We start from the raw sequence: 12479 nt of genomic DNA on the forward strand, positions 1-12479 counted from the left end.
TTTAAAGTTTTCAACCTGATCTTAACTATGACTCTAATATATCAACTCCCATGAACTGACTGGTTTTAAGTGGCATTAGCTCCGCCTGTAGGTCTGCCTGGAAACACGAGTTTCAAAAACTTCTCCTAAGAAGTTAAATTTACAGTTTGGAATTATTAGATATGAGCTAATTCAATTTTACAGGGCCCATGCACAAATACTTATATTTTGTGTTAGAGTTTAATTTTAGAGATGTAACTACTAAGTCCTTCATTCCCACATGAGAGAACAGATCAGTTGTCCGGGGCTATACTTGGCTTGTGGGACCACTCAGACCTCAGTATCAGCTCATGAAAGAAATCACTCCCTTATATTTCTCTCCATGACAAGGGGACACATATCGAGATCACGTAGAAGGAGTTGACATCATCCATGTAAGTGAAGAAAAAGAAAAACAAAATACAGCCCTGTTTCCTAATACTTGGTTACCAGCTACTCTACTAAGAAATTCCTGCTACTCGGGCTCCCTCCGAGAAATCAAATACAGGCTTTGAATGAAGATCAGCAGTATTTCTTGGACTCATTCAGGTTAGCTCATAACTAGTTTTATTTCTACGCAGTGGTTCACAAAGCCTGCAAGCAGGGCGAGTGTCAGTACTCACCGCCAGCGTCACTGGGTGCTGTGTGTCCTTAGGCAAAACATTGTTCTGGGAGACTTGCATCTACAGTTGGATAAGAAAGGAAAAGCTATAAAGTGGAGACAGAGTCTCTCAGTTCCAGAAAAATGAAGCCTAAACTAATAGGTCTTCCAGTTTCTGAGACATACAGGCTTGGCCTTTTAGAAGATGAAACGAACCATACTTGGAGTCCATCCTGATAGGATCGCACCCTGGAGCCTGGTGCGGTGGACAGGCTGGTGAGATCAGGAGCTACCGGTCAGAACTGCCTTGAACAGGAAGAACAGCAGAAGGCCTTGCCTGGTGCTTTATTTATTGATAATTCAAGCTTAGTAATAAGGTGGAGTCTATGAGGTGCTCCTTGACACCAGGTCTTAGTCTGAGAGGGGTTGCCCTTGGTGTCACAGAACTAGGAGAAGTAAACTTCCTCAGCATCGTTGGTGTCACGCTGTGAGAGTGGGTTTGAGTGCCCGAGGTGGGGATAGGGAAGCATTGGAGCTGCTGACAGATGGAGGAAGACGGGGTTCACAAAGAAGGTGCAGGAAAGAAGGTCAAGGGCATCAGGCAGGATAAGGCCCACGTTCACAGCAGCCATTCCTCTGCCCTGAAAATTGGCCACTGGATTGGTGTTTGGTGATTCCTGTATTTTTCGTTTTTTGTTTTTTTCCAAATTATCAGCAATCTTTTCTTTCTTTTTTTTTAAATTTTTATTGGAGTATAGTTGCTTTACGATGTTGTGCCAGTTTCTACTGTACAGCAAAATGAATCAGCTATACGTATACATATATCCCTTCTTTTTTGGATTTCCTTCCCATTTAAGTCACCGCAGAGCATTGAGTAGAGTCCTGTGTGCTACACAGTAGGTTCTCATTAGTTGTCTATTTTATACATAGTATCAGTAGTGTATGTATGTCAATCCCAATCTCCCAATTCACCCCATCCTTGATTCTTGTTTGAGTAGCGCCTAATACTTTGTCAAAGAGCTTTCAAAACACACAGACACCTCAGTTTAATCTTACAATAACCCTATGAAAGAGAGAGGTCAGATATCATTTTTTCGGTGAGAATATTGGGCTTCCATCCTCAAAGGCTCCAGCTGGTAGCTTAGGTCTCCCAGACCTCAGTTCAGTCCAGCAGAGAAAGCTTCTCAGAACCTTCTTTGTATCCAGCGCTGTGCTAGGCTCTGGGGAAACAAAAATGAACATTGAATAACATGGTCCCCACTATGCCCCATGGTGTTTTCTTTCTTTTCTACTTTAGAGGCCAAAGACTTTCTGTTTGGGGCCTCAGGCTGCCCCTTGCTCTCCTACAATTCCTCATTGTCCCACCTTCCCCCAGGATGACTGTTGGTGGCCAGAGTTCCAAATCAGGGGCCCAATCGTTGAGCTTGGGCACCGGGAAGAGCAGACTGGACCAGAGATTCCCCACCCCTCAGGGTGGGGAGACTGCCTTCCCCTCTTCTGGAAACGTCCAGCCATAGTGTGGAGGGACAGCTCCCTGTGGCTTCTGTCCCAGGTTCTGAGCTTTCACACCATCCTTCATTGGCAGAAATACAACATTAATGTAGCTAGTTTGCAAAGCAGAGAGAGCTTTAGCACAAGTAAGTGATTGATGACAGCAAAAATGTTTCCAAGTCCAAGGAAAAAAAGCTGAGAAAGTATACTTCTATAGTACAATAGTATCTGCATTTGAAGCATTTTGGTATTTTTATTCCCTGCAGCAAGTAGAACATGATTACGTGCCAGCTCTGGGGAAAGAAAGGCAAAGAAAAGGTTCCAATTTCAGGGGCCAGTTATGTTTTTCAAGAATCAGTTACCAGTTAGATGGATATTATTGAAGCATAAACCTAGACATTTATTGTCCCGTGCCCACCTTGTCAAATCTAATCATGGGACGTGGACCTTTTAGATTCTTTTTTATTCTGATAGGTATAGGATAATACCTGTCATTTCATGACTGACTTTTCTTTCATGGCCATATTTTTTCTTTCTAATAGTGTTTTCTTAGGACTCTAAGACTTTCTGGCAATTTAATTTAATGGTAACTTGATTTAAAGCACAGGTAAAGGTCTGCGTGGTCCCTTGTGATGGATCCCTCCACCAAGACTGGGATCCGCAGGCTGCATGAGGCTCAGTCACAGCCGTGACCCTGGGCCCACGTGGCCTGTGTCTTTGCCTCCTCTTTCCACAGCCCCAGCTCTGGGTTTCTCTCTTCCTCTTCTTACCATGGGTAAGACTTTTGTTATAAGCATCTTCGAATTCTTTTGGTAAAGAAATAGGCTATTCATAAATAAATAAACATTGGGAGAATTTATGCTTTTCTCTTATATCAAAGTTATGAAAGGAAGTAAAATTCTTGCACTCAGGTTCTTCTGGGTTTGGGGGAGAGGGACCAAGGATAAATATGTATGAAAGCTTTCTCTCCTTCCAAATCTGAGATTAGGAGCGTTTCTCATTGTCACACTAGAGAATCATTAGGGGTGATGGGAAGAGATGTCTTTTCTATTTTTAACTATTTAGCTAACTAAAGACATAATAGGTCAAAGTATTAGCAGCTAAAGTTCTTTACAGAGGGTAGCATCTCATCAAAGAGCGAGGGGTTGTATAGTGTGGTGACTAATACTAGCCTTTGAGTCAGGCCAGGCTGTATACGAGGCCGCCCTTCTGCTGAGGGCTCTGTAGGCTTGGGCAAGACACCTCATCTCTGATCTTCAGTTTCCTCATCTCTAAAATAAGGACAATATTGGAAAGAAAAGCTCTCAAAGGTTGTCAAAAATCAGAAATAATACAATGCATGTAAAATAATCAGAACAAGAATAAGGGGTAATTAGTGGCAATTGTTAACATTATTCTTGTTAATAAAAATGATAATAATTCAAAAATCGAGCTTTCAGATAAGATTACTGTTTCTCCCTGATTGTAGCATTTCCAATGGAAATATTGCCACATACACCTACTCCCTCTATACCTAATATATTCAGCAGATGTTCATTGAGCTCCGTCTACAGACCAGACTTTGTATTGGGCTCTTAGGACCCAAAGGTGACTAAGAAAACAGTCCCTGCCTCTATGGGGCTGTGCTAGACGTATGAAAAGGTGGTAAAGGTGGGTCAGTTTGCCATTTTACTGGAAAGTAGGTGGCCTCAGTGAGGGAGATTCCCTCTTGATCTGGATCTTAGTAGATGAAGAGATTCTCATCGTTCTGCTCAGGATTACCCAAACAGAACTGCATGAACTAAATACAGTGTTCTCAGGAAACTGCACGTGGACAGAGGGCCAGTGGCTGATCTGAACCTCCACTCTAGCCAGTGAACAGCAAGATGTTGCTGACGCACAAACCAATGTTCCCGGAAAGGAGACCCCAAGTTCAGGTTCAGCCTTGGCTGTTGTCCAAGAATGCCTGGGGAGACTATCCTTCTAGGGTCCCTTTGGTGTGGGATAACCCTAAGTATCAGTTATCCTGGAGACCTCTCATGTGTGGATCGGTCACGGACCTTCTCTTGTCCTAGGAGGTCTGGAAAACTTAGGAATGTGGGAGTTAGAATATAAGAGAGAGAGATCTCTAGGAGTTACGAATATAAGAGACAGATCTCTAGAAGCAGATGCCTAACTGGTTAGATTTCACCAAGTGGGCTGGGAATTTTCATACTTTGGAAAGTTTCGTTTCTTTGCTCTACATTTAAGTCCCCCCTACTCTGGGGATGGAACAGGGCCTAAGTTGACGTTGGGGTAGATGTTAGCCTGTGTCTGAAAATCTGTTTCTATAAAGAGGATAAAGGCTTCTCTACCCTTTTTCCTTAAGAAGCGTCAGACACAGGACCAGCTTCATGGGCGTGTGACCTTTGCAATCACACGAGGCCTCACGCTTAGAAGGGTCCCATGCTTGGTTTAATGCTCTACTGTCACCATCTTGTAATTCTTTATTTTTTTGACAAGGGGCCCTTTGTTTTCATTTTGCGTTGCGTCCTCCGTGTTACGTAGCTTGGCCCGATCAGAAATACTGCCTCTAGGGCTGGTGAGAAAGGAAGTGCGGCCATCCCACTAAGAATAGTCTTTGTAGGTGGTGGAGCCTGTTGGTTGTGCAAAGTGGGGTCTTTATACACTCATAAGAGATTTGCAGTGCAGTTCATGGAATGCTCATCTATGAAATAACCAGTTTTGAGATGCTTTCTAGTATAAATGCTACAGTGATGCCAGATCAAACACGAATGCAAGAAGAAGGTATCTTTTACTTTTTAAAACCGTTGATCTGTGAACCTGGGGATGTTCCCTCATCTCGTTTTTAACTGCAAGGTGGTTGTATTTTGAATCCTTAAATCAAGAAGCCCCTGAGCAGCTTTATTGCAAAGCTTGGGATACAGCATTCATCACTGTGTCCTCCTGTGTTGGAATATTAACAGGACTGGAGTCCCATAAATTATGTATCTGTTGCTGAATGTTGCTGCCAGCTATGAGTGGCAAAGCACTTCCTTCTGTAGCTTATTTCGTTTTGCAAGATCCTTGACGTGTATCAAGGTGTCTTAACAAATGAAATGTAGTTCAAATCACAGGGCGGTTATGAATCTGTTCAAATAGATTTTCCTTCTTGCCCCGGAATATCACAATGGTGTCAGTCCATATTCTAAAATGTATGAAGTAACAACCAGGAGAGATAGAAAACAGTTGACTTTGTTTTTTAATGAATACATGTCAAAGATTTTATATTAGTCATTAATTAATAAAGGAGCCGGTAAGATGTTACAACCAGTTCAGAGGAAAATCCAGAGTAGAGACATGCAGAGGCAATGGAGAATGCTGCAATGAATTTGTATTTTCACAGTTGACTTCTTCCATGTGAGGAAAAGGATGTGGAAATTAGTTGCATCTTCACTGGATAAAATTCATTTGCAGTAGTATCAGTTTTCTATAACTTACAGAGTTATAAAATAGCATAAAGATACTGAAGGTACAGACCCCCACAGAGTCAGAAAACCCAGAAGGGTGTGCTAGACCATACCTGATATTCCATTGAAAAGATACCCAGTAATTTCTTTTTGCCCATTTCAAAGTTTTTTGACCTACCTGCGAGTTCTTCCCCCTCCTCTCCTGTAATCAGAATAATCTCAAAGATTATTCTTGATCACAAAAAAAAAGGCTGGTCTCATAAAGTTTGGCCTAATTATGTACATTGGTGCAATAAGAGTGTAAATTAACCTGTAGGCCATCTTGGTTTGCTTTGCAAATATGGAGCCATACAGTATTAAACAACTGTTAAGCCCACAAAATTTACAAAAGTTTTTATAAGGAATCTTGGATTGAGCTTTTCAGAACCTCTGTTGTCTGCTATCCCAAGGCTAGGAAACTGAGCCCAAGAAAATCTCCACCATTTTTCACCTATAGTACTTATAACCTTGGTTGAATTCCTCGAGGTTTTCAACATTTGCTAGCTTCCTGGCCTGGTAGCTTTCTTACCACCTGTAAGGCCAGGACCCTGCAAACCAGGTACCAGGCCAGTTTTCCTTTTGGGAGGGGGATGGCTATAGGCATTGACTCCCTTAATTCTTAAAGGGGCTAGTCATATCTGATTCAATGAACACTACCCTCTAATATGATACTCTAGGTAAGGCCTTGTCTGCCCAATGATATACTATGGATAGATTCTAATTAAACCTGTGAAGTAACTATACTGCCATGAAAATCAAGGGGACTCAGTAACAGATTTTGAATTCTGGGGGATCTCTGGGAATTGGATATCATTCTTAAATGTTTGGATTTAGCTTATCAAAGCAGAATTTACTAAATTGTAAGTTAGAGATAGCATAAAAAGTAAGAGAAAAGGCAGCCTCATATATCCAAAAAATAGAACATTAAAGCAACGTCAACAGTATTCCAGACAAGTAACCACAGTAAAATTTCCCTCTTCAGTTCATTCAGTCCTGTGTCATTAATTCTTGTTCTGCTGGGTTTTGGTTCAGCAGTCTGCATTTGTGAAGCCATCTGCATGCAGACTAAAAAGAGTCCAGAAATCCAAGGAGATCCTGACTCAATCCACTAGCACAGTTTACAGATTATCTAAGCAATGTCAGTTCAGTACCCTTTGCCTAAGAGTCTATTTGTTTAAATACCAGTATTTTAAAATACTTGCTATATAGAGTCCTTTCCCAGGAAACTCTGAGATTGACCTTTCTGGCCTGTAGCTTATAGTGGAGGCTTCAGGCAAGAATCAGAATAATACAAAGTTACCTGTAGATATTAGAGACTTAATGGTTAATTTTTACTGTTATAAATAATATCAGAATTGAGAAGAGTAAGACTCTCTATTGAGATACCCTATATAACTATTTCCTAAGAGATTTGATCAGTATTTTGCCTGCAGGTAAAAACAGACAATGAGAGCACTGATAAATCTCCAGGGTCTTCCCATGCAATATACAATTTCAGAAATATATTAATAATATTTTACCCATACTGACTTAACCTAGGGAAAACTAAGCATCTCCTCTGATCCGACGGCTCTTCCTGTAACACAGTAAACAAATGCAATTAGTAACACAGCAATTATGTATAGCATCTCTATCTTTATAAGGCAAAGGGAACAAATCTTTATGATTTTTCTAGGACCCCTCTAGAAAATCTTAAAGATAGTTTTAGATAATCTAAAGATCGTTTTTAGTATTTAAAAATATGCTAAAAAAATTTTTTCCCCCAAAATACAGGGTTCAGTGTGGGAAAGCAAAACCATTTTCAGAGGATACTTGATATCTTTAGATACTTGATTAAGATAGGAGCACAGGTGCCTAAGAAACAATACTTGGTTATCTATATAATCGAAGTAACAAGAAAACATTGGAAAATAAATGTAGAAAGGAACACAGTCTTAAAGAATTTAGGTCTTTTCACAAATGAGGGCCCTTGTTCCTTTTTCTTTTCTTAAATAATCAAGAACTTTTCAAGTCAACATAAAGCTCTGAAAATAATTTTCGTGAGACACAGAATCTCTGCTAGCTAGGCAGATTCCATAGGAGGTAAAGAATATCCTTTTGCAGTGTAGTCCAAGGCATTACTCAGTAAACTAAGGAGGCAAGCCATCAAAACCGAGGGAACTATGCCAAAATTTTAATGTATTTTATAGCTTTTTTTTAAAGACTCGAGTATTATAAACCAAAGCAAGTAAGATTCATTTTCCATGTTTTGTCTTTTATTTTTCTCTTTTATATTCTGAAACAAATTTATATTTTACTTTGGAATTGCCTTTTTCATTCATTTATGCTCTCTCGAAAGTATATGATGGAGTTTTCCAGAGGCTACCTGAGTGACATTATAACAAATGCAGAAAGAGATGAGTATTTGGTTCTTGCCTATTAAGCCAGACATTAGAAAGACTTGCACAAATATTAAACAATGCCATTTTGTCTTCAAAATATTTTGTTTTGGGAAATATAGTTATTTTCCCCAAAATATATGTTATTTACGTTAAGATGCAATGGATTCATCATTGCTATTTTCAGATGAATCAATAGTTTAAAAATTTCTCAGATTTGATTTGACTTCACTGCCGAGGGCCCGGGTTCGGTCCGTGGTCGGGGAACTAAGATCCCACGGGCCATGTGGTGCAGAAAAGAAAAAAGAAAAAAAACCAATACTTTTTTTTTTTTTCTTCCCCCAAAACACAGACACAATCGTATTTCCTTTTCATTACTGCACCTGGCATAGTCTCAACCACCCATTTTAATTATAATAATTAACCAAAGTAACTAACTTATATTTCATAGAGAAGATTGGGAGGAGGGAGGATGTGGATAATTGAGAACTTTCCATCACATGCAGGCATTTTAGCACAGCTAGACTAGCACAGCTCATGAATCACGTGACATCAATTTCTACTGTGACATACATCACTTTTGCATCCCCTGAAAGTGGCAAAAAGGAACATGTTCATTTGACATGACTCACCTCAGTTACAGCCTCTCTACAGCACACAAAAATAGGCCAACATATATAATCATATATGCTTATTATGCTTTGTAATCGAAGTTTCAGTTACTTAGAAATTATCTAGGTAGGTATCCAATGACTGTCAATTAGCTCAACTTACTATTAGTCCATTGTAAGTTACCTAAAGATCTTGGGAATGATCTTTAAGTTGATATGCTATAAAACATAATTGCTGTATATATAAAAAGTTTATCAGAATAATTAATTGAACACAAACTTATTTTTTAAAATCTTAAACATTATATAGGCATAATATTAGCTTATCTGACTAGTTATCCTACATAAATTTAGGAGAAATCAACCCAAGTAAAACAAAATGTACCTCTGCATTATATTTAACGCTGATTAATCCAGAAAAAGACATACCTGTGTTTTAAAACTCATCACGCTAGTCTTATTTGCCAAAGAGTTACCCTAATTCTGTGAACTTGGATTCTTAAAATATCACTGAGTTGGGGTGTATTTTCTGTGGAATAATTTTTAAGTCTAGTAAATTTAAAGTTTTAGAGGTTCAGTTTCCTTATTTTCTGTGAAGTTTAGGAATATTTAATTTATATAAGCGCTTGCTTATCTTTATAAGCAAGTGCTTATAATATAAAAGATGCCATAATCTAATTTATTGGTACCCTCTGGAAACAGGAAAGCATTCCATACACAAGACGTAGAGGCCCTTCTGAACTGCAGACACGGACGCACAGAGCTTAATGGCTTCAGTCCTACAACTGCAGCCGCAAGTGAAAAGTAAACACAAAAGCACACAAAAAATCACCAGTTGAGATTTCACAGAGTTATTCTCCTTCCCAGTGGCCACAGAATTCTTAATGAATTTGAGCTCAAAATGGAAAAATATTCAAACAAAAACAACCGAGAAACCAGATTCCTTGTTCTCTTTTTGCCACGGGAACATAGGTCTCTATCATCTTTTGTTGGTGATCAAATTGTCAGACCCTGAAGCTGAATTCCCCACCAAGGGGGAATAACTTGTCAGCCATGTATGAACTAGAAAAAAAAATAAAACACAAAATCAGTAAAGAGGGCACGAAAACTAGAGAGACAGAGCATCAGTGAAACTCAAGTCTGTTGCTGTGTTGGATTCACCCTGGGGGCCGTCTTAGGCAGCACAGGTTACCTGGCTCCGTCAGGTACGCCCAGCGGACACTTCGTTGGATGACCTTACAAATATAACATGAACAGATGGCACAGACTTTACTTAATTGATCATTTAAGGAACCAGTACAACAGCTTTTTTCCTTAAGTGTTGGTAACTGACAAAGACTACCTCTTCTTGGGGCCTTAGCATCTTACACGAGCATTTTTAAAATTTGAGCTGTAGTTGATTTACAATGTTGTGTTGGTTTCAGGTGGACAGCAAAGTGACCCAGTTATATATATACCTATTCTTTTTCAGATTCTTTTCCATTATAGGTTATTACCAGATGTTGAATATAGTTCCCTGTGCTATACAGTACGTCCTTGTTGTTTATTTTATATATAGTGGTGTGTATCTGTTAATCCCATACCCCTAATTTACCTCTCCCCCACTTTCCCCTTTGGACATAAATCATAGCAATATTTTCTTAGATCAGTCTCCCAAAGCAAAAGAAATAAAAGCAAAAGTAAACAAGTAGACCTAATTAAACGTATAAGCTTTTGCACAGCAAAGGACACCATAAACAGAACGGAAGGACAACCTATGGAATGGGAGAAAATATTTGCAAATGATGCAGTCGACAAGGGCTTAATTTCCAAAATATACAGACACCTCATACATCTCAATATCAAAAAAAACAAACAACTCAATCAAAAAATGGCAGAAAGGGACTTTCCTGGTGGCACAGTGGTTAAGAATCTGCCTGCCAGGACAGGGGACACGGGTTCAAGCCCTGGTCCGGGGAGATCCCACATGCCGCGGAGCTACTAAGCCCGTGCACCACAACTACTGAGCCCGCATGCCACAACTACTGAAGCCCGCGTGCCTAGAGCCCATGCTCCACAACGAGAAGCCACTGCAATGAGAAGCCTGCGCACTGTAACGAAGAGTAGCCCCCGCCCGCTGCAAGTAGAGAAAGTCCGCACGCAGCAACAAAGACCAAGTGCAGACAAAAATAAATAAATTTTAAAAAAATATGGCAGAAGACCTAAATAGACATGCCTCCAGAGAAGACATACAGATGGCCAACAGGCACATCAAAAGATGTTCAAGGGCTTCCCTGGTGGCACAGTGGTTGAGAGTCCGCCTGCTGATGCAGGGGACATGGGTTCATGCCCCGGTCCGGGAAGATCCCACATGCCGCGGAGCGGCTGGGCCCGTGAGCCGTGGCCGCTGGGCCTGCGCGTCTGCAGCCTGTGCTCTGCAACGGGAGAGGCCACAACAGTGAGAGGCCTGCATACTGCAAAAAAATGTTCAACCTAGCTAATTATTAAACGAGCATTTTGACTTATTTTAAGTGTTGAAAATCTTGAGTACTCTCCCAATGTTAGCATGTTGACAATTCCATCCGGTTTCCAAGATCTGCTCTTGGGTGGGGCTCAGCGGTGAGTGTGCATGTGACCAACTGCTGGGCTTCCTTCCCTCAGGGCTCTCTGTGCTCTTGGGAACTGTCACTAACTCTTGCTTCTTTCGCAGTGACAGAGTCCAGGCCCTGTCCTATGCACAGCACACGCGGCAGCTCATCTCCTGTGGTGGTGACGGTGGGATTGTCATCTGGAACATGGACGTGGAGAGGCAGGAGGTAGGTGTCACAGCAGCCTCGGGCCACCCCCCTCCTCAGCCACTGGGCTGGGCTCTGCAGCTCCTACCCTGCTGAAAAAAGCTTCAGCCTCCCCTCCTACTCACTTCTTCTTTCTTTTATGAGTAAACCATGAAATAAAACATGTTGTGTCAGAAAATTTAAAAATTCTGGTATGAAAGGAGCTTCCTTTTTCTTTTTTAACCCCTCATAAATTGGCACGTAACACTTAACGTAATGGAGGTTTCGTAAGAATTTCAACTGAGACTAAGCTGGTTAGACTTTAAATCTGTTGTCCCATTACAACAGCAGTTCAGGCGAGAAAGAGGAAGCAACTATTTTCAGGTGAGTAGCCGTTTGCTATGAAGTGCCTACGAAAACAGAAAGCGTAGTACTTTACGTTATTGGGGGAAGTGGTGGCTAGTGTGTGAGAAATGGTATTTGATGAAGGATCCTTAGTTTGGTATTAATAGAAATATTAGAAATAATCTTTTTGTGTTTGCGAGTCATATTCTAAGCAGTTCTCCAGTTATAAATATATACATTGTCATTTTTTAGGCATATATTTAAGTTTTATCATAACATTCTTTTTTCAGTGAATTTTCTTTTTCATCTTTGAGCATCTTAACAACGATTTGCTTACTGAATATCCTCTTTGACAGGTACTTTGAAGTTAACCATTTTCTCATTTCCCTAGAATTATGCTGGGTAAACTTTCCCTTTGACAGTGTGTATTCTTCTAATTTATTTCCTTGCAGGATGCAAGAATTAGAAAAGCAACACTTGAAAAATTAGACAAAAGCGATTTCCCAACTTCTTTCCATACCCTCACCCCAATCTCATTTCAAGGGAGTAGTTGCTATTACCCATAATGCAGTGCCTTTCAAATACCAGTAATTAAATGCTTAAGGAGATTGAAGCTTGATTTGCTCAAACCATAAATCCACAGGAGTTCTATTAGTAACTAATTAAAATGATCCTTGCCGTCAGGAAGTAGGGAATTGTGGACTGTTGCTTTTGAAAGTACCACTTGGCCCCGTGGGCGTAAAGGCAGAGATGTCGGCACAATGTGTGCTAGCCAGGCCCCCATGTGACTCGTTATTCTGCATGGTGGCCTGTTT

The 12479-nt window shown here is 40.4% G+C and overlaps 1 protein-coding gene across 2 annotated transcripts in view; it reads left to right on the top strand.

Annotated features, from left to right (window-relative positions):
* Positions 1-12479, top strand: part of WDFY2 (WD repeat and FYVE domain containing 2) — a 171156-nt gene that overhangs the window by 150671 nt on the left and 8006 nt on the right. For both annotated transcript variants that reach the window (XM_029209766.1, XM_029209765.1), the window contains exon 8: positions 11256-11361. In XM_029209766.1, the coding sequence (XP_029065599.1) occupies positions 11256-11361 (106 nt within the window). The remainder of the gene's footprint in view (positions 1-11255; positions 11362-12479) is intronic.

This window comes from Monodon monoceros, unplaced genomic scaffold (assembly GCF_005190385.1).
Source record: "Monodon monoceros isolate NGI ecotype Baffin Bay Population unplaced genomic scaffold, NGI_Narwhal_1 Super_Scaffold_8, whole genome shotgun sequence".
NCBI classification, from domain to species: Eukaryota; Metazoa; Chordata; class Mammalia; order Artiodactyla; family Monodontidae; genus Monodon; species Monodon monoceros.